The following is a 24,867-nucleotide window of genomic DNA, read 5'->3' as shown; positions in this document are numbered from 1 at the left end:
CACATGGCAGAGATCTTAAAAGATAAGACCTAGAATGATGGGCCACCCCTAAGAACATCAATCAATAAATATTTACTAAGTAGTTACTACATGCAAGGCACTATGCAAAGTGTTAGGCATACAATGACCAAAAAACTTATATAAGGATTCACAGACGAAATATAAAAATAAAGAGAGGTTAAATAGGAGGAGGTTAGGAAGGGAGGACACCCAGGCTTTGGGGGGGATGCAAAAAGGTTTCAGGTAGAAGGTGGTGCTGGAGCTGTGTCTTAATGAAAGAAAGGGATTCTATGAGAGAAGTGAGGAGAAAGTGTATTCTAGGCATGGGGGAAGACCAGAGAAAAGGCACTGAGATGAGAACAGAGAGGCTAGTTTTGCTGGACTGAAGAATGATTTGATTTTCCTTAAGTGCAGATCTGATCACAGCACTTCTGTACCCCCAAAATTTCAGTGAACTGAGATTTTTGAAATCCCTATTAATTTTATATTTATCATTAGTACATTTCATGTATCCAATTAGTTATAAAATCTCACTCTTTCTATCTCTACAACACTTCTTACATTCAATTACTCATATAATTGGCTACCACCTTATTTACTTCAGGTCCTCATCACTTGCCTAAACTATAGCAGTGATCCCTTAATAGGTATCCTTGCCTAAAGTCTCTCCACTCTAAACCATCCTGTTGCCTGCAGTTATTTTCCTTAGGCACATATCTGCCCATGTCACTCCCCTACTCAATAAACTACATTGGCTCCCTATTGCCTCTAGGATCAAATATAAACTCCTCTCTTTGTTTTTTAAAGTCTATCACTACTGATCCAACCATTCTGGAGAGCAATTTGGAACTATGCCTAAAGGGCAACCAAACTGTGCATACCCTTGAATCCAGAAATGCCATTAGTAGGTCTATATCACAAAGAGATGAGAGAGACACAGAGAGAAACAGAGACAGACACCTATTTGTACAAAAATATTTATAGCAGTTCTTTTTGTGGTGTCAGAGAACTGGAAACTGAGGGGATACCCATCAATTGGGGAATGGCTGAACAAATTGTGGTATATGAATGTAATGGAATACTATTGTGCTATAAGAAATGAACAACAGGCAGACTTCAGAAAAACCTGGACTTACATGAACTGATGCAAAATGAAATGAGCAGAACCAGAACATTATACACAGTAACAGCAATACTGTATGATGATCAACTGTGAATGACTTAGCTATTCTCAGCAATATAACTATCCAAGACAATTCCAAAGGACTCCTGATGAAAAATGCTACCCACATTCAGAGAAAGAATGGATGGAATCTGAATGCAGACTGGAGCATATTATTTTTCACTTTGTTTTGTTTTTTTCTTTTGGTCTGTTTCTTCTTTCACAACATGACTAATATGGAAATAGGTTTTACACCACAGCACACATATAACCTATATCAAAAATGCTTACTGTCTTAGAGAGGGAGATAAAGGAGGGAAGGAAAAATCTGGAACTCAAAAATTGTTTTGAATGAATTTTTAAATTGTGTTTACATATAATTTGGAAAAAATAAAATACAATTAAAAAATAAAGTCAATCTCTGATCATAATTCGCCAAACTCCAACACTGAATTATTCCCAACTTCTCCAGCACTGTTGTCTTTGTCATCATACCTTGCCCCCCATTCTTCAATCTCTTCCTTATCTACTAGCTCCTTCATTGTCACCTATGAATATGCCCATCTAACATAATTTTTAAAAAAAACCCAAAACCTTTACTACCATACTCTTCTATCTTTCACCCTATAGTTTTCTTCACTTTCTCAGATACTCTTTAAAAAAGTCATCTACATTCAGTAAATCCACTTTCTCTCCTCTACTTCTAATCAACCAAGTTTGCAAGCTTGGTGTCATACTCTAGTTCTCTTTCTTGCTTACCATACAGATCCAATCAGTTGCCAAAACGTGTAATTTCTTTCTCTATGATTTTTTTTACATACAAAAAGTCATCATGCTGGTTTGGGCCCGTATCATTTTTTGCCTAGACTACTGCAATAGCCTCTTAATTGGATTTCCTACACTTCAAATCTCTCCCCACTCCAATCTGTTCTCCACATACCTACCAAAATGATTTTCTTAAAGACTAATAAGTCTGACCGTATAACTCCTGTATTCAATAAACTCCAGTGATTCCCTATTACCTCCAGGATTAAATTTAGAGTTTTTGTCTTTTAAAGCACTTCACAAACATGTCACTTACTATCTTTCTTTTTTTGTTGTTGTTTTTTCTATCTTTCTAATCTTAAAGTCTACACCTCTTAAAACATTCTAGGCTTCAGTCCTAGAGGACACCTATTGCTCCTCAAACAAAATACTCCATCTCTCATCTTCAGGCCTCTGCACCACCTGTTACTCATACTTGGAATGTCCTCCTTCCCAACCTCTAGGGCCTAGAATCCTTGGCTTGCTTTAAAACCCAGCTCAAGCCAACTTGACTAGGATACCTTTCTTGTCCCTTTCTCCCCGCCCCCCCCTCCACCCCCTACCATCTTCTACATGGTTACCTTCCATCAATTCTCTCTTGTATGTTCTGATTTATATGTTGTTCCACCTCACCCCCATTTAGAATGTATATCCCTTGAAGACAAGGGCTGTTTTTGATTTATCTTTGTTCTCCCCTGCACTTTGTACCATCAATAGCACATAATAAGCATTTATTAAGTACTTGTTGATGGACTGATTGCTTATTTCTGTCTTCAAGTGTAGACAATATAACCATTTACTGAGGATTTTGAAGAGGGGATTTCTGTGCAGATGAGAATTGGACTGGTTACTGGAATCAGTTTTTGATAATAGAAATTTTCATTGCTTCTTCTTTTTTTTTTTTGGTGAGGCAATTGGGGTTAAGTGACTTGCCCAGGGTCACACAGCTAGTAAGTGTCAAATGTCTGAGGGCAGATTTGAACTCAGGTCCTCCTGAATCCAGGGCCGGTGCTCTACCCACTGCGCCATCTAGCTGCCCTTTTCATTGCTTCTTTCTGCTGGCCACTTGTTCCCAAGACCACATGTAGAATTCCTTTTGGGATCTTTGACAAACCCTTACCTGTAAAGTATTGATGCGTTTTCCATTTAGGTAAAGGGGAAAGCTAACAAAATTACTGTATTTTGTCACGACCTCTGGAAAAAAAAAAACCACAAGTATTACATTAATGATTAAAACTGAGAGTAAGAAAAGGTATTGGACCCTCTTGAATGAATTAACCAGCTAAAGGTAACAAGAGTCATCACCAGAATGTTGACCACAGCAACTCATGGGTTATAATCTAACTATGTAGAGGAGATGAAACCATGCATTTTACGAAGGATTCAAGTAAGTAGATTTAGGGGCATGTAGCTGATTGTGTCATCTGTGGTAGACAGGAGAAGGAAATAACTGGCCAGGCAGGGAAGATTTCAAATGGAATATTTCAAAATACTAAGATATACTGAACACAGAAAACTGTAAAGGTAATGAGACTGAGTAAAAATCCTTTGCAATATTTCTCTTTTTATAAGGTCTAAGTGAAAACGTTGACCAAATGGCAATAATGCGACTAGTCAGAAAGCTGTATCAGACACAGGGAAGTGTAGCAAAAAGGGTGACCGCCTTGCAGTCAGAAGACTTGAGTGTGAGTCCTTGCTCCACCATGTAACAAAATGTAACCATGGACAATGAACCTACCAACCTCCCAGAGTTATGAAGGGAAAAATGCTTTTTGAAACTGCAAAATTCAGGTGTAAATTCTACTACATTATGATTATTATAATACCAACCCATTCATAAGAATTTTCCCCTTCATGTACACACACACATCTTTTTATTGGTCCCTGACTACCTTTTCCTCTTATTGCTACCTTTCAAAAGTTAGCTATGATTTTCATCAACAGTCCCACATAAGAGAGCACCACTACTCCTCACTCATGCCCCACCCCAAGGAGTTTCTGTGGAACTATAGTACAAAGCAGAGATCATGGAAGAGGTAAATCTTAAGATTCAGCTGTTCACTACTCACAGACCAGGTCTAGGTTGCAGAGCCTGAGGTCTGTCAAAGGGCAAAGGGTCTTTCTTTCCTTCTCTGCTCACCTCGTACTCGGTCTTCACTGGCAAATTCTTTGCAGTCTGATTTAAGGTGGATGATTATTTTGGTTCCAGTTCTAACACCTGAAGCTTCTGCAATTTCAAATACTCCAGAGCTAAGTGGAAAAGAAGGGGAAAAAATAATGCCATGTAAGTACTAATAAATCTTATAACAGAAAATCAGTTATTTTACCTCAGGACATTTTCAAAGGCTAGACAAAAACTAAGCACAGATCCTTTAGGGCCATCCAGAGTAAGGAATAATGACAGCTATTTGCTTGATCACAGCTGTTTCTCCTAATACATGCAATGGTAACCAAGATGACAGCTTCCACTTTATGAAAACTACAGAGCAACAGTGAGCATGCTGTCCTAGAAAGTGCATTCATTCCACCTGGTGCCTGAAGTCCTGGTTTCTCCCCCTAACAGCTAGGAAGTGGTTCATGAAGTCAATCACTTCCCTTCTCACAGCCTTGATTTCCTATTCTGTAAAATAAGTACAGTAATGCTTGCACTTATAGAAATATACAAGATTATGATTTATAGGCAACTGGTGGTACAATGGATAGAGTGATGAGTCTGGGGTTGGAAAGTCCTGAGGACAAATCAAGCCTCAGACACTTACTAGCTATGAAACCCTAAGCAAGTCACTTAACCTCTGTCTGCTTTGGTTTTATCAACTGTAAAATGGGGATAATATCAACACCTCCCTCCCAGGGTTGTTGTCAGGATCAAATGAAATATTATTTGTAAAGCACTTAGCACAGTTCCTGCCACATAGACACTTAAATGCTTGTTACCTTCCCCTTCCCTTTATAATAAAGGGAAATTTAGGGCTCTGACAACTGCTGCTCTGACCTGGGGAAGACTGTTTAGTAGTTGTTGCTCTAACAAGAAGGAATTCTGGAAGAGTTCTGGAAGGCTAAAAATATAATACTGAATAATCTGGAAAGATTTCTACTTTCCTGAGACCTACCTAGGGATGTGCTGGTAAATGTTTAACAACTGGCTATTAATTCAGAATAAAAAAATATACATGACATAACTTTAAGTTTAATCTACATCACCTTTTTTTTCCTATCACTTTCTTTAAATCTAGACCTGTCAAATTCAAATAAAAATGGGGTCACTAAGCATTAGGTAAGGATCCCTGTGGGCAGTATACTGACTTGGAAAACCACATATTAACATCATCTATGTTCTATTGTATTTTTATTTGTTTTATTATATATTTTCCAGTTGCATGTTAATTCAGCTCAAGGTGCAGTTGTTTGACACCTCTTCTCTAGACAATCAATAAAACCAGCCCTAATTTGTAGCATTTGCCAGTTTCTAAGGTAGAAATGCTCTCATTGAAAATTTAACAACTGATACCCCCCCCCCCCCGCCCGCCTTCATATAAGCTGGTTCCAGGACATCTCTGGTCCTATCTATTGTTTTTTATGCTCTTCCTTCCAGGTCTCATGTCTCTACAAAACAGAAGAAAACCAAATGGAAAAATCTGCAAAAACATAGGAAGGATAGGAAGAACCAGAAAAGGGGACCTTAGGATCTTGCCTAAGTATTAATTTGGTTTTATTTTCATAAAATAAACATTGGAAGTGTGTAGCAGTGGCAGTTTTCAGAGTTATAAATAACTGAATAAATATTTATTTAGTACTTCCGTTAAACTGCAGAGTTGCTGGTATTAGTGTCAGATAAGATATAATGGAATAAAAATAAGACAACATGCTTTAGAAAATCAAAAGCAATGTGAAATTTGTTAAGGCTATAGAAGTCATTTTGTTTAAACCAAGCTATGCTTTGAAAACATCTACACAACTTGTGAGAAATTCCACCCACCTGTGATTATTTATTTTGGGGGCAGGGAAGAGCAACAAAAACCACTCCTTTATTAGACAACATCTTTGGAAACTTAGGGGAAAAGTAACAAAACTGTCCATATTCTCTGACACAGAGTTCACTAAACATCAAACTCACAAGGATATAAAAGGCTGGGAAAAGAACGTTCTTTGTATGCCAAAAAATTTATAGAAGCATTTTTTGTAGTAGCTAAGGATTGGAAACAAAGTAGATGCCCATACATTGGAGAATGGCTAAATAAACTGTAGGTACATGAATGTGATGAGATGTTATTAGTGTTCTTAGAAATAACGAATACAGAAAAGCATAGGGAGACTGAAGTGAAACAATGCAAAGTAAACAGAACCAGAAAATCATTATACCAAATGACTAAAACAACACAAATGGAAAGAACACTAACAATAAAAACAACAAAGCAATCCAAAGCGAATGTTACAAATGAGAAAGCATTTCTACTTGTTTCTTTGCACAGGTGGAGCAATATGGTGGTAAAATTCTGCAGCTAATGTCACTTTTGGGTTATGTTTAGTTTAACCCACCTGTTTTAAAATATTTTAAAAACATTCATTGTGGTAAGCTCAGTGGAAGACAGTGGGGATGATTCAGTGGGGAATGTAATAAAAAAACCACAAGATTCCAATGTTTTGTTGTTGTTTTTTACCCCTAAAGTTCAATATCTCAAGATGAAGACACTGTGGAAGCTGATGAGAATGCTGCAGACTTGTTCTCTTCAAAACATACAGGAAAATATAAAGATATATATAAATATAATACAAGAATGAAAGAAAGAAACCAGAATGCCATGAATACTAACAGAAAAGAAAATCAGGTAGCTTGGGAAGAATAAAATTAATATCCTTTGGAAGAAGGAAATTGAAGCTGAAGTTTAAACTTAAAAGATTTAACTTCTCTTTTTACTATCAAGAAGCCCTCTTGCTGGAGCAAGTAGAAGGATTAGCCTTGGTACTTGGTAGGGAGGAGGAAGGCCACCTCTTCATCTGAGATAAGTGACAAAGGAAAGAGTAGCAAAAGCAACAGAGGAGAAGGGAAACATCTTCTTTTGTCTACTTGCTCCTTCTCTACAGCCAAAAAACATGCCCATATCCATCCTGCTATTGCTTATCTCTTCTATCCTTTATGGCTAAGCTCCTTGAGAAGGCTGTATATAATAGGTGTCTCCACTTTCTTTGATCTCTCTCTTTTTAACTGCCTATAATCCAGCTTCTAAACTCAAATCCGGCCTCAGACACTTAACACTTACTAGGTGTGTGACCCTGGGCAAGTCACTTAACCTCAATTGCCTCACTAAAAACAAACAAAAAAAAAGTAAAAGGAAAAAGGGAAAGGTTTTTTTAAAAAAAATGATGTGGAAGACTGCAGGAAGGGATCAGGCCCAGACTGCAGAGTGTATGAATGAGGAGTAAGTGAAACAATGTTGGAAGAATAGGTTGGAGCCAGATTGTAAAGTGTCCATCTCCAAAGCCAGAGGGATGGGTAATGCGAAGTAAGCATCAAGTGCCTGAGGCCGGATTTGAACTCAGGTACTCCTGACTCCAGGGCCGGTACTCTATCCACTGCGCCACCTAGCTGCCCCAAGGAGCTTACAGTCCAATGGGGAAATATGACACATAAAAAGAAGCTGAATTGAGATGGGGAGTGTAATATGAAGTCCTGCAGCTGCTGTGGGAAGTGATCTGAGGAGGTGTGAATTACAAAGATGATTTCATGTTTCAGAACAATGAGTTTAGAAGCTGGATTACTGGGCAAGTCACTTAACTCTCATTGCCCTGCCCCTGCCCCCGCCCCCAAAAAAAGGCTGTAGAGGGGTCAAGGAGAGTGAGAAATGAGAAAAGCCACTGAATGTCCTTTGGAGAGAGCAGGTTCAGTAGAATGATGAGGCTGGAAGCTGGACTGCAGGGAGTTAAGAATAGAGGACAAAGTAGACACACCTATTGTCAAAGAACTATAGGATAGTGGAGATGGAAGGAAGTGGGGTGGAGGAGATAGTAGCAAAAGGCATCTGCTGAGTGATAGGAGATGAGAAGGGAAGAAGAGGGAGCTCTTCAATTTTTTCTGTAAAATATGAGGCAAGGTTCTCAGCTGAGGGGGGGGGAGGGAGATACGGGAGGTTTGAGGAAGGATGAAAAGATTTGGGAAGTGAGTTAACTAGAAGGTATAGAAGGTTTTGCCTTCTACAAAGACCACTTTGGGCCACTTGAGGTTGTATAGCATAAATTCCTATTTTCTCCTCCTTCATTCATTAGCAAGTGTATAGAAACAAAGGCAGTGGATTGTGAGAGTTATCCAAGGCTAAGGTTTGACAGGGAAAGATCTGCAATATGATAAGAGGGCCAGGGACAAAAGAGAAGAGGAAAATGTAGATGTGAACTGGCTCACCAAGGAGCCAAGATGGAGAAGAGAAGAGAGACTGAGTAGTATAAGGAAGGATTAATGGCCTTAAGAGAACTGAGGAATCAAAAGAAGTCCTGGTATGGGTTTGGTAAGGGAAGGAAGAGGGAGTGGTGAAACACCATATTAAGGAAACCTTGGAATTCTTGAACATAGAGGTGGAGTATTTGTGGGTGATATCAAGATTCTGGATATGGCCACCTTTGTGGCCGAAGTGGGTGGAGGAGTAAGTCATGGGAGTGAGTAGGTTAAGGAACTGAGTGGATAGGGTGTTTGATGAAGAGTCAACATATATGCTGAGATCCCTTAGTCTGAGGGGAGGAGAGAAAAACTGTGAGTCAGCTATTGAACTCAATGAGAAAAGAAGGGGAATGACCTGGAGGTCTGTAGAACAACAGTGGGGTAAACTCAAATAGAAATGATCCTCCCCCAATTAAATACTAAATTGGAAATCCTGAAAATTAAAGGAGAGATTAATAAAAATGAAAGTAAGAAAACTATAGAATTAATCAATAAAATTAAGAGCTGGTTTTATGAAAAAAAAAATCAATAAAATAGATAAACCTTTGGTTAATTTGATTAAAAAAAGAAAGAAGAGGCAGCTAGGTGGCGCAGTGGATAGAGCACCGGCCCTGGATTCAGGAGGACCTGAGTTCAAATCCGGCCTCAGACACTTAACACTTACTAGCTGTGTGACCCTGGGCAAGTCACTTAACCCTAATTGCCCCGCCAAAAAAAAAGAAGAAAAACAAATTATCAGTATCAAAAATGAAAGGAGTAAATTCACCACCAATGAAGTGGAAATTAAAGCAATAATTAGGAGCTATTTTACTCATCAACTGTATGCCAATAAATTTGATAATCTAAATGAAACTGATGAATATTTACAAAAATATAAACTGCCCAGCTTAACAGAAGAGGAAATAAAATCCTTAAACAAGGCCATCTTAGAAAAAGAAATTGAACAAACCATCAATGAAGTCCCTTAGAAAAAATCCCCAGGGTCAGATGGGTTTACAAGTTAATTCTACCAAACATTTAAAAAACAATTAATTCCAATACTACACAAATTATTTGGAAAAATAGGTGAAGGAGCTCTACCAAATTCCTTTTATGATACAAATATGGTGTTGATGCCTAAATCAGGCAGAGCCAAAACAGAGAAAGAAAATTATAGACCAATTTCCCTAGTGATTTTTTTTTTTTTTTGGTGAGGCAATTGGGGTTAAGTGACTTGCCCAGGGTCACACAGCTAGTATGTGTCAAGTGTCTGAGGCCAGAGTTCAACTCTGGTTCTCCTGACTCCAGGGCTCTATCCATTCTGCCACCTAGCTGCCCCCCTAATGAATATTGAAGCAAAAATCTTAAATAAAATATTAGCAAGGAGATTATAGCAATTCATCACCAAGATAATAGAGTCTGACCAGGTGGGATTTATACCAGGAATGCAGAGCTGGTTCAACATTAGGAAAACTATCAACATAATAAAAAAAAAAAAAGATCCCTGGAGGCTGCATACTGACTTAAAATACCACAAATTAACATTATCTATGTTATATTATATTTTTGTCAAACATTCCCCAATTACATGGGGAGCGGGGGGGGGGGGGGGGGCGGCAGCAATGAGGGTTAAGTGACTTACCCAGGGTCACACAGCTAGTAAGTGTCAAGTGTCTGAGGCCAGATTTGAACTCAGGTCCTCCTGAATCCTGGGCCAGTGCTTTATCCACTGCACCACCTAGTGGCCCCCCAATTACATTTTAATCTGGTTCTGAGTTCCTGAGTTTTTCAGCTGCTAGTTTGATACCTCTGCTGTAAACAAATTACCAGGATTTTAACTGAGTGGTAAATATAGATTTACATGTTATACACAGCAACATTCTGCAATGATCAACTGTGATAGACTTAGCTCTTCTAAGCAATACAATGACTCAAGACAATTCCAAAGGACTCATGATGGAAAATGCTCTCCACATACAGAAAAAAAGAACTGTGGAATTTGAATGCAGATTGAACCATACTATTTCTACTTTTTTTGGGGGGAGGTTTTTCCCTTTTGTTCTGATGCTTTTTTCACAACTCGACTAATGCAGAAATATATTTAATGTGATTGTACATATATAATCTATATGAGATTGCTTTCTGTCTTGGGAAGGGGGGAGGGAAGGGAGGGAGGGAAGGGAGGGAGAGAGAAAAATCTGGAACTCAAAATCTTATAAAAACAAATGTTGAGGGGGCAGCTAGATGGCACAGTGGATAAAGCACTGGCCCTGGATTCAGGAGTACCTGAGTTCAAATCCGGCCTCAGACACTTAACATTTACTAGCTGTGTGACCCTGGGCAAGTCACTTAACCCCCAATTGCCTCACCAAAAAAAAAAAAGAAAAGAAAAAAAAAATGTTGAAAACTATCTTTACATGTAACTGGAAAACAATAAAATACTATTAAGACCAGATGAATGAATGAATGAATGAAAAGGGGAAAAAAAGAAAAAAATATATAGATTATATGAATCTCAAAGGAGGAGAGGTTCCTCAGTGGCTGAGATATAGGGAAAACCTGGAAGTGGCAATGGGGAGCAAGAAGTATTCTAACTTCCCTACCTCAAACAGTGAGTCAAGGGAAATGAGTGAAAATGCATCCAATACAGGAAAGAGTGGCCAGGCAGGCTGTTATTAGGAGAGAGCTAGGTCTTGATGACTGCTAAAATACAGGAGTGGGAGAGTTAAAGACTGAGGATTTGTTGTCTATGAAAAAGGCACTCCAAAGAGTACTGTGGATCGAATGGGAAATGTTTGGTTTAGACTCTGGAGTGGAAGGTTTGAGTGGGAAGGAAATAAAGAATTGGGTGGTAGGGGAGGGTTTGGATAATGACCCACAGGGGTTCTGAATCACTGGGAAATACAAGGTATGATCAGATGTGGTTACAATCATCAATGAAAACATGCCACTCAATGGCATCTTTGTGATGCCATCTCTATCCTGTGAAAAGTGCAGGGACAGACCCTAAGGCTAATAAGGTCTGGGGTCTTGCTGGCATATAAGTTAAATGGAAATTGCTGACCACTTGCAGGCCACTTGTTCTGCTGTTCTCAGTAAATGGTGCTTCATGCTATGAAAAAAACCACCAACCCTCCCCCTTTGATATTCCCAAGCTGTCTACTAGGATGTCAATACATTACATGCCAAAAGGAGGTTGGAGATAAAAAAAGGAGACAAACGCAGCCCAAGATGAAAGAAACCCAGTCAGATGAGAGGCCCCATTTCACTTCTCTTCCCCCCAAAGGCTAGAGATGAGGTAGCAGGAAATGAGAGGCCTGAAGTCAGAAGGAAGGCTGCTTCTCTTCCAGGAAGGGTCTCCACATCACAGAAGAGTTCAGGGCATAACAAGAGATTGAAGTTCCCTTGTTCTGGGGCAGATAAAAGTTGTTTAATTGTATCAACTGGTCCCATTCCCTCAAAGAATGCACAGAACAGGAAACAGAAGGCCCAGAGGCAGAGGAAAGTCTCACTCCTCTCTTCACCTGAGACTGAAGATCAGGTGAGGACGACCATAAAGTGGAAGTGAAAGTGCAGAGAGTCATGGTGGCACAGATGAAAAGTTGGTTTGTCCTTTGCTGCCTAGGAGACATGAGCAGCAGGAGATGGAAGATGGGTGGTCAGAAGGAAGATATTCGACAAATGTTAAATAAACTTAGTATTTGAAATCCTGAAATACTTCAAGAAATCAAAACTGCATCAGTCCAAGTATTCCCTCCATGTATGGAATGAAATCTCATTACTGCAGAGACCAAAAACTTCATTACCTGATGTCTAACCCTCTGGTGATAAGGTAAGCTGAATAAAAGATTCAATTTGGTATCTTGGATTTTCAACTCAGTCACATAAGAAATATTTGGAAAGAGCCTACTTACTATATGAAAGGAACTGACAGAAATAGCTGAAATAAAAGCCTGCAGAATTACCTATATCGCACTTGGCTGAGAACTCACTATTTTCCACAGCAAGCATCATTGGCTTATCAGAAACTGATATACAAAAGTCACCTAAAAAAAACCAAACAGATTCTTTCCATCCCAGGGCTTTTAAGTAGTTACTCTTAATTCTTTCCAAATGAGTGATTTTTCAACTTGGATTTCAGCTGTAAACAGGAGATACCTGTTCACCTGGATGGGAAAAAAATCTTGAACCTTCCTTTTGTAATATTTCCAAGCAATCTACTAGGTTGTCAATACACTACATTCCAAGTGCTGTTCCTTAGCACCCAGCTCTTCTTCAGACACTCACCCATCTGAGAGCCACTGGTAAGCTGGGTTTCCAGGCTCTGCTGATTGTGAATAAACTTCCACCTTGTCAGCTACCATGAATGCAGAGTAAAAGCCCACTCCAAACTTCCCGATGATCTTGCTACTTGTCTCACTCTGGTTCTGCAGGGCATCCAGAAATGCCTGTGGTGAAAAGGGGGAGGGAGAGTAGTCAGGGTTTACTATGTTGGGGTACCTACTACTACAAGGAGGTAATTGGCAGATGTGTTCATTATACAACCTTCCCAAAAGATCTCCAAGCTCAACCCAAATGAGGAGTCCCTTATGGGGACATGCCTGAATCACTGATGTTTCTTTCCATGCTGCTTTTCTTGTGGGTCAAGATGGTCTTTCATGAATAAACCTTGATGATCTCCCTTAAGCCTCTCTGGGCAGTGAACAAAGTTTTGCTATGACCTTCAGCATGTGGGCCATGGTTGTTTTCCTGTTGGTATCATCTGACACCTATGTCTCTGCCCTAAAGGATAAAGGGAAAGGATTGGGGAAACACATCTCTACTATCCAGGGGAAGAGTAGAACCAGGGAGAACACATGATTCATTGAAAGAAATGGAAAGCATTTAAAGCTGTAAATAAGACAAAAAGATAGCAACAAGGCAAGAGGGAAACTCTAACCTGTGTCAAGAGGTTCAAAGATAGAATAATCTAACAATCAACCAGAAAGCATTAATCACGCAGCAGCCCTATGCTAGGCCTGGGAAAACAAAGGCAAAAAGTGGAACAGTTCCTGCTCTGCAGTAGCTAACATTCAATTGGTAGAGATGTGTACATAAACAGATATGTACAAAATAAACACAAAGTAAATGAATTGATGGGAAAGGACAAAGGAAACAGGGGGAGGGGAAATACAAAGAAGGATAGAAAAAAGCCTACAGACCACTTAGAGCTAGGTAATACATCCTGGGCTCTTCCTGTAGATGGGAGGAGCCAAACTATCTCTGGAGGAAGGACTACGTTATGTTGCAAGGAATGATGATTTAGATCTATAGGTGACATCAAATAAAAAGTCATTCAATAATGCTGAGAGGGAGAAAGAGAAGCTATTGTTGAAGACTCCCTGTTGAAAAGTGTATAGGCTGCTATCAGTTAACCTGACATATAAACCAGAGGTCTACTGTCTTCCTGAGATTTGTATCTAGGTTGAGAACCTCCAGAAAACTATCAAAATGGTCATTAACCACTTCTGGAGATTAATGTGGGGATACATGATACCAGAAACCTAGAAAGCACTTCTTTTTTTTTTTTTTTTTTTTTTTTTTTTTAGTGAGGCAATTGGGGTTAAGTGACTTGCCCAGGGTCACACAGCTAGTTAAGTGTTAAGTGTCTGAGGCCGGATTTGAACTCAGGTACTCCTGATTCCAGGGCCGGTGCTCTATCCACTGCGCCATCTAGCTGCCCCTAGAAAGCACTTCTAAGGATTACAAAGACCTGGGGTAAAAACCATAGATCCTGGGGGACCGAGGTGAAGGGTGCACCTAGCTAAGAAGTTAGTGTCTAGGGGGGCAGCTAGGTGGCACAGTGGATAAAGTACTGGCCCTGGATTCAGGAGGAACTGAGTTCAAATCGGGCCTCAGACACTTGACACTTACTGGCTGTGTGACCTTGGGCAAGTCAATTAACCCTCATTGTACCTCTTTAAAAAAAAAAAAAGAAGTTAGTGTCTAAGAAAAAAATTTGGATTTCTTGGTCACAGGACAAATAAAGCAATGGTAGGTTTTTGGCAAGGGGTGGAAAGATTCCCTTTGTTTAAAAAAAAATTGCACAGAATTTTGTAAATCCAAAAAGGGAGCTAGAGGAAAAAGGCTTTCTACATAGTTCTGACAAGCCTGGCACCACAGAGGTACTACATACAACAGAGGAAGAATAGTGAAGATGGAATCAGTAATTCATCCAACAAGAGTCAGCAATAAAAAACCCATAGACTTGGGATGAATTCGTACACAAATGTACAAAGTACAAGTAACACATAAATGAACTAGAGTTTTTAATGCAAAGAGGTTTCAGTTAAATAAAATCAACTCTACAAAAACAGGTGGGAGAGACATGGCCAGACAAGTTTTTTGTGAAACTATATGGAGGTTTTAGTGGCCTTTTGCCTTAATATAAGCCAACTGTTGTCTAATATAATAGTGAAAAGGCTAATGCTATCTAAGCTGCATTAAGAAAGACATAGTGTCTAGAATGAAAGAGATAATATTTTTGCTAAATCCAGTGTGTGGCATCAGAAAAAACAAAGATAACCTAGAGTAAGCTCCCAAAAGTATGTTGAAGACAGTGCAAAGGCTGGAGAACATGACATATGTGATTTGGTTGAAGCCTGGGGATACTTAGCCTGAAAAAGATTTAGGAAAGAGATGATGGCTGCCTTCAGGTATTTAGAGAACTGTCACGAAGGAATTAGACTTGTTCTGTTTGGTCCCAGAGAACAGAACTAGGAGAAAGAGGAAGACGATGCAGACATATATTCTGCTTATTATAAGGAAACTCTTTAAAAGTTCAAGTTACATAGAAGTGGAATGGGCTCCTCTTCACTGTGGTCTTTAAGCACATACAGGTTGATTTGGATGGCATCTGAGGTCCCATCTATCTCTTAAGAGTCTCCATGATTTTGTGAAGTAACTAATTGTCCTCAGAAATACCTAGCCTGCCTTCAACATCAACTGCTTCTCCCTTTCTATTACCCTTATTTGCTCCTTACTGTCCCCCTCCTACCTTCAGACTAACTCATTGTCCTTCTTATGTCTGACTGGCTTTTCCATTTGCATCCTACTATCCTCAGTTTACTTATTTCTCTTGATGGCTTTACCAGCCTGAGAAACCCAGGCACTTCCATTTCATCTTTGGTCTGTTGCTCTTCTTTCCTACATATTCAACTAATAGCTAAACTCTACCTATGTAATGCTCCTTGTATCCATTTTCTCCTTTCCAAATTCATTTTGCCATTAACTTATTTAGGTCATCTTTATCTCCTAAACTGGATAATAGTCTATTAACCTGTTTTCCTGTGTCCATCAGCCTGTCCTTTCTTCACACTATTGTCTGTCTGTGTATAGATAGATAGATAGATAGATAGATAGATAGATAGATAGATAGATAGATAGATAGATATAGATCCTAATGTACCATTCAGATAATATTGCTACACTCCTTAAGACCATTCAGTAGGTCCATCCCATTCAAGGCCCTCCACAAGCTAGCACCAATCTACCTTTCTACTCTTATTTTACAAAATTTGATGTGTCCTATGTTCCAATGAAATCTGATTATTCTTCTGCCTCCATTCTTGTCTTGATCTCTCACACTGCTTAAGCAGGCTGTCATCCTTGGAATGAACTTTCTACCTCCTTTCCAAGGCCCTGTGCATGCCCATCTTTGTCTACTGAAATCTCTCTTACTTAAAGGCTCAACTATGATACTAAACCCTCCATAAAGTCTGAAAATAATCTCATTCTGTTCAGATTTCTCAGAGTATTCTATCTGGAGCAGTCATTTATTTATATGCTCTATGAGTCATTTTTCACCCCAATCCCTCAAATAGTCAGTAAACTCTCTGAAGATGGACATATTGTATTTCATCGCTGTAATCCTTCTGCCCAACAGTATGCATCATATTACAAACACTTATCATATTTGTTGTATTGGTGAGAAATGATTTTTGTAATTACTACCCCAAAGAATGATAAAAAGTTGCTCCCCTTCCAAGCAGCAAAACTATTTAAAAGTCCTGAGAGCATTTGTTAACACCCTCTCCTTTGCCTTTTGTTTAAAAAACAAAACTATGTTTTTACATTAGATTCGATATTATTCAGAAATAAGGGCATATATCAAGATTATAGACTTCATTATTATAATCTGGTATAATTAAACAATAACTTCAGCAACATTAAGAAAAAATGAACAGTGAGACAATAAATATAGCTGTCATATTTATAAGCATCTCTTAAAGCACACTTCTCCAGTTAGTTTCAAAATCAAAATTGTTCCTAGAGATCATGATAACTGGTTTGCCTCAGTGAGAAAGTTTTAACAGTGGCAAATAGATCAATCTACCATCATTAAGGAACCAAACACTGTGGCCCAAACATACACTATGTGAATAGAAACTTGGAGCCTTTAAAAACCGTAGTGTTAGGGAAATGATTTATGTAAAACTTCACAATGAATGCATTGGTTAAATAGCAACTTGTCAGGCAGAGTTCAAAGGAGACTAGGTTTTGCTTCCAAAGAGGCTTATTTTTGGCAGTAATTGCTATAAAAAGAAAGGGCCCTTAGTTGTTGAAGCTGAGAGCCAAAAACCCTTACAAAAAAATTAAAGAACAGGTAATGAAGAATTTATTTACCTTTGAACCTGATCTAGCAATTGTTCCCAGGTTGGACACCAACTCATCTTGTGTCATGCCAATGCCAGTATCCTGAAGGAGAAAACCAAGTAATATTAATACCACTAAAAAACAGTTTTCTAGGTCTTCCCATATTAATTGAACTATTTAACTTTATGAAGGTCCTACAGTAAATAAACACATTAATTCAGAACATTCACAGCAATAAAACAAAAAGCACCAGAGTGATATGATAATATGGGGGAAAGTGATTCTATTGTGGTTTAATGCAGAGTACTAGGCAGGCAGCCAGGAAGTCTGATTTCTAGTCTCAGCTCTTTCACTAACTTAAAGAAATTCCAGAATTTCTGAGTGGAAAAGACCTCAGAAGACAACTAATATAACCTACATTTTGGGGGGTGGGGGGGAGGGTTGAGGCAATTGGGGTTAAGTGACTTGCCCAGGGTCACACAGCTAGTAAGTGTTAAGTGTCTGAGGTCAGATTTGAACTCAGGTTCTCCTGAATCCAGGGCTGGTGCTCTATCCACTACACCACCTAGCTGCCCCTATAACCTACATTTGGCCAAGGATCCAACAATTAGTCATCTAACCTTGGACTGAAGATCTCTAGTAAGGAAAAAATTCCACCATCTCTGTGCAAGTGCATTCCACTTTTGGATAGCCATCATTGTTAAAAAGATTTTCTTCACAATGAACTAAAATCTGCTTTTCTACAAGCTTTTACCTCTTATTTCTAGTTCTGCTTTCTGGGGCCAAATAAAACCAGTTGCTTCTCTTCCTTATAAACTTATAAAACAGATAATCTCAAGTTCCTCGAAGATTCTTTATTTTACAAAAGATTTCTTTACAAGTTCTTTTAAATAGTGAGTTTCCCTAGTACATTTGCTGTATATATAAGCCACACTCACGGAATCCATCTGAAACCTTTATTTTCCATTGAAAACCCTTGTACAATACTGGAAGGCCCACAAAGGTATTTATTCAAGGTTAAGAACCAGTATAATACAATGGTCCAAGATAATTCCAAAGGACTTATGACAGAAAATGCTCTCCACATCCAGAAAAAAGAAATGTGGAATCTAGATGCAGATTGAACCATACTGTTTCTACTTTTTTTTTTCCTTTTTGAAGTTTTTCCATTTTATTCTTTTTTTTTTTTTTTTTAGTGAGGCAATGGGGGTTAAGTGACTTGCCCAGGGTCACACAGCTAGTAAGTGTTAAGTGTCTGAGGCCGGATTTGAACTCAGGTACTCCTGACTCCAGGGCCGGTGCTCTATCCACTGCGCCATCTAGCTGCCCCTTTCCATTTTGTTCTGATTTTTCTTTCATAACATGACTAATGCAGAAATATGTTTAATGTGATTGTACATATATAACCTATATCAGATTGCTTACTGTCTGGGGGGTGGGGAAGGGAGAGAAATTTGGAACTAGAAATCTTATAAAAATAAATGTTGAAAACTATCTCTACATATAACTAGAAAATAATAAAATACTTTTATGATAAGAAAAAAACCCAGTATAATATAGTGTAAAAAATGAAGGAAAAGAATTCGAAAAACCTGAGTTGAAGTATTAGCTGTTAGCATTAATTTGCTATATGACTGAATAAGCTACTTACCTTTTCTGGGCCTTGGATTCTTAATTTGTAAAATGATTCATCATTTTACTAGAACTAGATGATTTCTAATTTCCTTCCAGCTGTAATATACTATGATTTTGTGATTTTTTTGGAAGTAAAAACACAACTGCAAATGCTAATTATTATGTAATATTTAGGTTAAAAATGACAATAGGTTTCAGGACAAACATTTATTTGGATAGATGGTCACAACCAGAAATCACCATTACCAAATAAATGTCTCTTCCCTGACTTTAGTGTCTAATGTCATTTTTTCCTTCTTTGGACTTTTCCACTAGGAAAAAGATACATGAAAGCATAACTATTTAAGGCATACACAAAAATCACACACAACTACACACACCCACACAGAGTTGGTTTTCAAAATCCCATTACTATACGGGAAAAGGAGAAGTATAATCCAGTTAGAGATAGCACTGCTAACAAAGCAATTTGAGTCTTGTTCTGGACACTAACTCCCTATTATTTTGTCCTAAAAGTCACATAGCACAGGCAGCTAGGTGGCGCAGTAGATAAAGCACCGGCCCTGGATTCAGGAGTACCTGAGTTCAAATCCGGCCTCAGACACTTAACACTTACTAGCTGTGTGACCCTGGGCAAGTCATTTAACCCTCACTGCCCTAAAAAACAAAAACAAACAAACAAAAACGTCACATAGCAAGTTAACGTTAACATAAGTGTATGAAAAAGAAATATTGAGAATGAAAACATAAATCTAACTGTCTCAGGCCATAATACTAAATGGACCTGTAGATATCTATTCTGAGAACCTTACTTTTTAACTTTAGTATCCCATACTACTGAATGAAGAACAAGTTAAGTCAAGCATTTGTTGCTAAGCATCTAATAATTCATGATCAGGGAGACAAAAATCCATTGAAATAAATTCAAACTTTAAAACTGTCCTTTGCAATTGTGCTCTTCTTTAAATGTATCCAATCCTACATGGCTGCATCACATTAGAAAAAACTACTACACTTCCCACCTGAAGCTACCAGATGGCACTGTTCCTTACTACCAGGCATTTTTCTCAAGAAAAACCCCTAAGAGCAAACCCCAAAAGGACGAGCCTCAACAAAGAGTCAGGCATTTTCTTCTACACAAGTAGACCTCCTGAAGACAAGGAGGAAGCACATCTGGCCAAGAAAATCCAGATGCATAATACAAAATTAAGAGGACAAAAAATATTAATGACCCACATACTATCTTCCTGAGTAGAATTAACTTTTCCAGGCCCTTAAACTATATTTCTTTAAGAAAGGAGACGAGGTCATTCTTTATATAATTATACATGTATAACCTATATCTGTTTGCTTAAATGCCTCAGGAAGGGGGTGGGAAGGGAGAGAATCTGGAACTCAGAACTTTAAATAAATAAATATCTATATCTATACACACACACACACACACACACACACACACACACACACACGTATATGTATATGGGGAGAGAGAGAGAGAGAGAGAGAGAGAGAGAGAGAGAGAGAGAGAGAGAGAGAGAGAGAGAGAGATATCAAGGGACTTGGTTTTTCCAAACAGTTACTTTTGTATTTTACTATAGAATCTTTTGATATACTTGGTTTTAAATATTTATGGCCATTTATGTGTAATAACTAGGAATAATAGATGATTGAGCATCCATTACTGGTTTATATTTGTAAAATATTTAGAGGAAACTAAAGTTTAGAGGGGAAATGGTTTACCAAGACCCAGCAACTACAATCAGGACTACATGGCTCCAGAATCCTACACCACCCTGGTCACAATTAAAGCAGAGCAGCTTGAGCATGTTGGCTCAAAAAGTGTTTGCTGAATTTCTAGAGGAAGAAAAATCAAAGAATTTCCCCCAAAACTGTCCAAAGGAGAAAAGAAATTATCCAAGGGGCAAAAATGATTCCAAAGTCACTTCCTGCTCTAAAGAAAACTTAAAATAGCAGCGTGTTGGGCAGCTAGATGGTGCAGTGGATAGAGCACTGGCCCTGGATTCAGGAGGACCTGAGTTCAAATCCAGCCTCAGACACTTAACAATTACTAGCTGTGTGACCCTAGGCAAGTAACTTAACCCCAATTGCCACACACACAAACACACACACACACACACACAAAAAATAGCAGTGTGTCAAAGACAAAGTTACTAAAGCAGAAGGTGACCCCAGAATGACAGGTCCTGTTCTGATGAAACATTTAGAAGGCACTGAGGAACAGAGGAAGAAGCAGCAGCTAGATATCCTTGAGACATGGATTAACCTCTTTTGCTGGTTTTTTATTTGGAGTATATAGACAAATAATTACTTTTGTGACTTAATGGAAAGAATGAGTCTCTACCTCAGCGATGCTGTGTGAAACCAGTACTGCTATCAGACAAATATAGGAAGAAACTCCCAAACTGTAGGTGAATTCCATTCAATCAATACAAAAAAATAACAAAAGTGTTCTGTGCATGAAAGTTGGCTCTGAACAGAACCATATTCCCTCTATAATCTATATCCAAGTTGTACCAAACTCACTAAGACAGGATTAAAATGATCTGGGTTCAAGGTCTCCCTTTCCACTTATTAGTTATCTGCTCTTGTGAAAGTTCTTTCTCCTCTTTGGTCCTCGTCTATAGAATAAAAGAGTTAGAGCTCTAAAATAACTTTCAGTTCTAAAATTCTATGACTTCACTCTCCTTCAACCCCATATCCAATCAGTTGCCACGCCTGGCTGTTTCTACCTCCATAACATTCCCAACATCAGTTCACAACCCTACTTTAAGTCTTTATCATCACTCCCTTAGATTACTTGAAGACTGAGAAGAAATACTTAAGCAAATAGGGAACTAGTAGAAATCAGGAGAGGGTAAGAAATAGTGTGAAATGCAGGTTTCAAGAAGTCAGGAAAGCAAAGGGGCAACTAGATGGCACAGTGGATAGAGCACTGGACCTGGAGTCAGGAGCAGAGATGAGGAATGAGAAAAGGCTACTGGATTTGGCAATTAAAAGATTACTAGTCTGTGTGACCCTGGGCAAGTCACTTAACCCCCATGGCCCTGCCAAAAAAAAAAAGAAGAAAAAAAAGATTACTAGTAATCGTGGAGTGAACAGATGAGTGATGAGGTTATGGAAATGAGACTGAAAGGGGCTAAGAATGTAGTAGAGGTGAGAAAGTGGAAACAAGAAGTGTAAACAACTTTTTCCAGGTTTAGCTGAGCACAGGAAGACAAATATAGAATAAGAGGGGACAGAAGGACCAAGTGAAGGTTTTTTAAGGATGGGGTAGATCTGGGCATGTCTATAAACAATAGAAAAGAAGACAGTGGGTAAAGGAGATGAGATGATCAAAAGGACAAGCTTTTGGAATGATTTTTTTCTTCTGAGTCTGCATCCATAGGAGAGAATAGGAGGATGACTTGAAGCACAAAGATGAGAAGAAGAATGAGCTTATAATGGATGACCTCTATGAATTATGAACTGAGGTTTTCTGATAAGATAGAGGGGAGAAAAGGGTCAAGGTTGGCTTGAGGAATAGAAAGTAAGAACAGATGCTATGGGGAGTATGACAGTTAATCAGAGAAGAGTAAAAGGATTGGCATGCAAACAGGGAAAGAGTGAGATAAAAGTGTAAATTTATAATGAACTTGGTTAGCACAGTTGTGTGATTTCTTTGGCATTCAGCAATATATGGGTAATAGCAGAGAAGGTAGATGGGAATAATCTAAGATTACAGTTTAGAAAGGTATAAATGGCAATAGGATAGGAGGGCGAGACTAAAGGATAAAAAAGACAAAGCAGAATTAAACTGGTTGATTATGGGATCAAATTGGGAAAGGAAGAAAAAAGGCCAGAACAAGAATGATGACCTGGGAAAGTAGAGAGGTGGAAAAGACTAGAGGCTATAGGGAGATAAAGTTGGAGAAATTGTGACATTCCATCACATCTCCAAGGAATTGTTGTTGTTGTTCAGTTGTTTTGGTCATATACAACTCTTTATGACCATTTGGGGTTTTCTTGGCAAAAATATTGGAATGGGTTGCTATTTCTTTCTCCAGCTCATTTTACAGATGAGGAAGCAAACTGAAGCCAACAGGATTAAGTGACTTGCCCAGGGTCATACAACTAGTAAGAATCTGGGGCTAGAATTGAACTTAGGAAGATGAGTCTTCCTGACTCCAGGCCCAGCATTCTATCTACTGAGGCATCTAGCTGCTCCTCCCTAAGGAGACAAAAGTAGAAATGGAACTGTGCCAGGGAAAAAGAGATGTCAAAGAGGGTCATCAGCTCTACAGGCATCTTCAACAAGAAGATCCAGACTAAGAAAAGTCCCAAAGGTTGGCTTTCTCCAACATCCCCTCTTGTCACCTGTCTATTCACAGACACACCAATATGTTTTGTTATCCTAATGTTTTTAGTAAATGGAATTCTGCCTTAAACAACAGAAGAGGGGTAAACTCTAGAGATAGTCACAAATGTAAAGTTAGGTAGAGATCTTACCCCCTGCCTAAATATTATTAATTTTCCTAACTGGGGGGCTCAGAGTGATTGTGCCTGAACTCTAACTTTTTGTCTAAAATAAGCTTCCTAAAGGAGAACAATATGGACTTTAGAGGCCATTATATTTCCTTCTAAACTTAAAATGAATTAATATTGTAGCTGGGTGTTATAAAATGAAGACAGAGAATTAGAGTTATAAGGCATAAAAAACGGAGAGATGGACTAAGATAGAGAAATTTCAGAGTTATGGAGAGTATAAATTAAATCACTTGTAGGTAATAATGAGATCAAGTTTATCCCTGTTACTGATAATGTTGGGATCCATTTATTCCTGTTTCCTATACACACACACACACACACACACACACACACACCATGGTCAATGTGACAATTTGTTTTGCATGACTATGTAAATTCATTGTAAGAGTTTCTTTTCTATGGAGGGAAAGGTGGAAAAGAGAGAGAAAATAAGATTTTTGTTCATGGAAAAAAACTTAATTTTTAAAAAGAAAGACATCAAAACTCTGATCAATGCAGTGACCAATACTGATTCCAGAGTAGCTGGGGTAAAACATGTTATCATTCACAGCCAACGTGTTGGTTTGTTTTGCTTTATTAAACTTGTTTGCTATAAAAAAGCATTCTAATTGGGGTGAGGAGGAAAGATGATTAGGAAGTAACAGAAAGAAGACAGTCATCAATATGTCTGGTTAGAGTAGAAAAATGAAAAGTCCCAGTCAGCACAGGTGTCCCCAAAAAACACTGCAGCAAAAATACAAAACGGCACTAGAGAAACAAGTGAGCAATAAAATCAAGGGGAACTGCCATTAACATTCCCCACTTGGTCCAGAACTGCACAAAGAGACAGCCAAAAGCCTTCTAAAGATCTAAGCAATGTTTCAATGGAACAAGGGTGTAAAGCCAGTCCAAACATGAGCCTTGGAGAATTCGGAATGCTTCTAGTTCAGTGTCCTCAGACTTTATCCTGGGAAGCAATTCTTGTGGAGAGGAAGCCTAACAATTGTTCCTGCAGGAGCTGTAGCCACAGCTACTACAGACCCAGAAAAGAGAGTTCTTGCCACTAAAGTCCTTGCCACTATAGAATGGTTTATTAACATAAGAAACGGATATGATTTCATCAGTGTAGTTAACAGAATAGAAGAGGTATTAACATTTGCTTTGTCACTACACCCTAAGGACCACAGGACTTTTCCATCTGACTTCCAACTGAAAACTCCAAATTGTAAACCAGTATGTTATCTGCACACATTAGATGATCCCCTTGAGAGCAGGGATTTCTCTTACTTTTTTATTTGTATTACCAGTGCTTTGCACAGAGTAAGCAATTAACATATGCTTCATTCACTGAATCATGGGTAAAGAGGGACTGCAGCATACAGCATCTCCAACATGAGCTAAGGTACAGAGTATAAGGCCGGTAGGCCACTTCTGCAGGACAAGGCCAGAAAGTATATTCAAGTCTCGTACTCTTCCAAAAGTCTTAAGTCAGCACTCTTCTGGGAGCCTCAGTTTGGGGGTATCTGCCCAGCCAGGAAGAGAATGCACAGTGCCTGGAAGGTACTTCAAAGGGCCTTCCAAGAAGCTTGAGACCAGTATAGTCTTCCACATCTGGCTAGAAGCCTGCCAGGGTCACAGAAGGAGATGGGATTCCTGGTCCAGATTGCCCAAGAAGTCAGAGATAGGACCAAAGCTTGGGCCT

At 38.7% G+C, this 24,867-nt stretch overlaps 1 protein-coding gene across 1 annotated transcript in view; it reads right to left on the bottom strand.

Moving 5' to 3' along the window:
* TRAP1 (TNF receptor associated protein 1) overlaps window positions 1–24,867 on the bottom strand; it is a 75,623-nt gene that overhangs the window by 14,143 nt on the left and 36,613 nt on the right. The window contains exons 5-8 of the mRNA XM_043975257.1: window positions 17,037–17,108; window positions 12,660–12,820; window positions 4,107–4,216; window positions 3,087–3,160 (exon numbers count right to left, since the gene is read on the bottom strand). Coding sequence (XP_043831192.1) covers window positions 3,087–3,160; window positions 4,107–4,216; window positions 12,660–12,820; window positions 17,037–17,108 — 417 coding nt within the window. The remainder of the gene's footprint in view (window positions 1–3,086; window positions 3,161–4,106; window positions 4,217–12,659; window positions 12,821–17,036; window positions 17,109–24,867) is intronic.

This window comes from Dromiciops gliroides, chromosome 1 (assembly GCF_019393635.1).
Source record: "Dromiciops gliroides isolate mDroGli1 chromosome 1, mDroGli1.pri, whole genome shotgun sequence".
Taxonomy (NCBI): Eukaryota; Metazoa; Chordata; class Mammalia; order Microbiotheria; family Microbiotheriidae; genus Dromiciops; species Dromiciops gliroides.
This window is presented reverse-complemented; position numbering and strand designations above follow the sequence as displayed.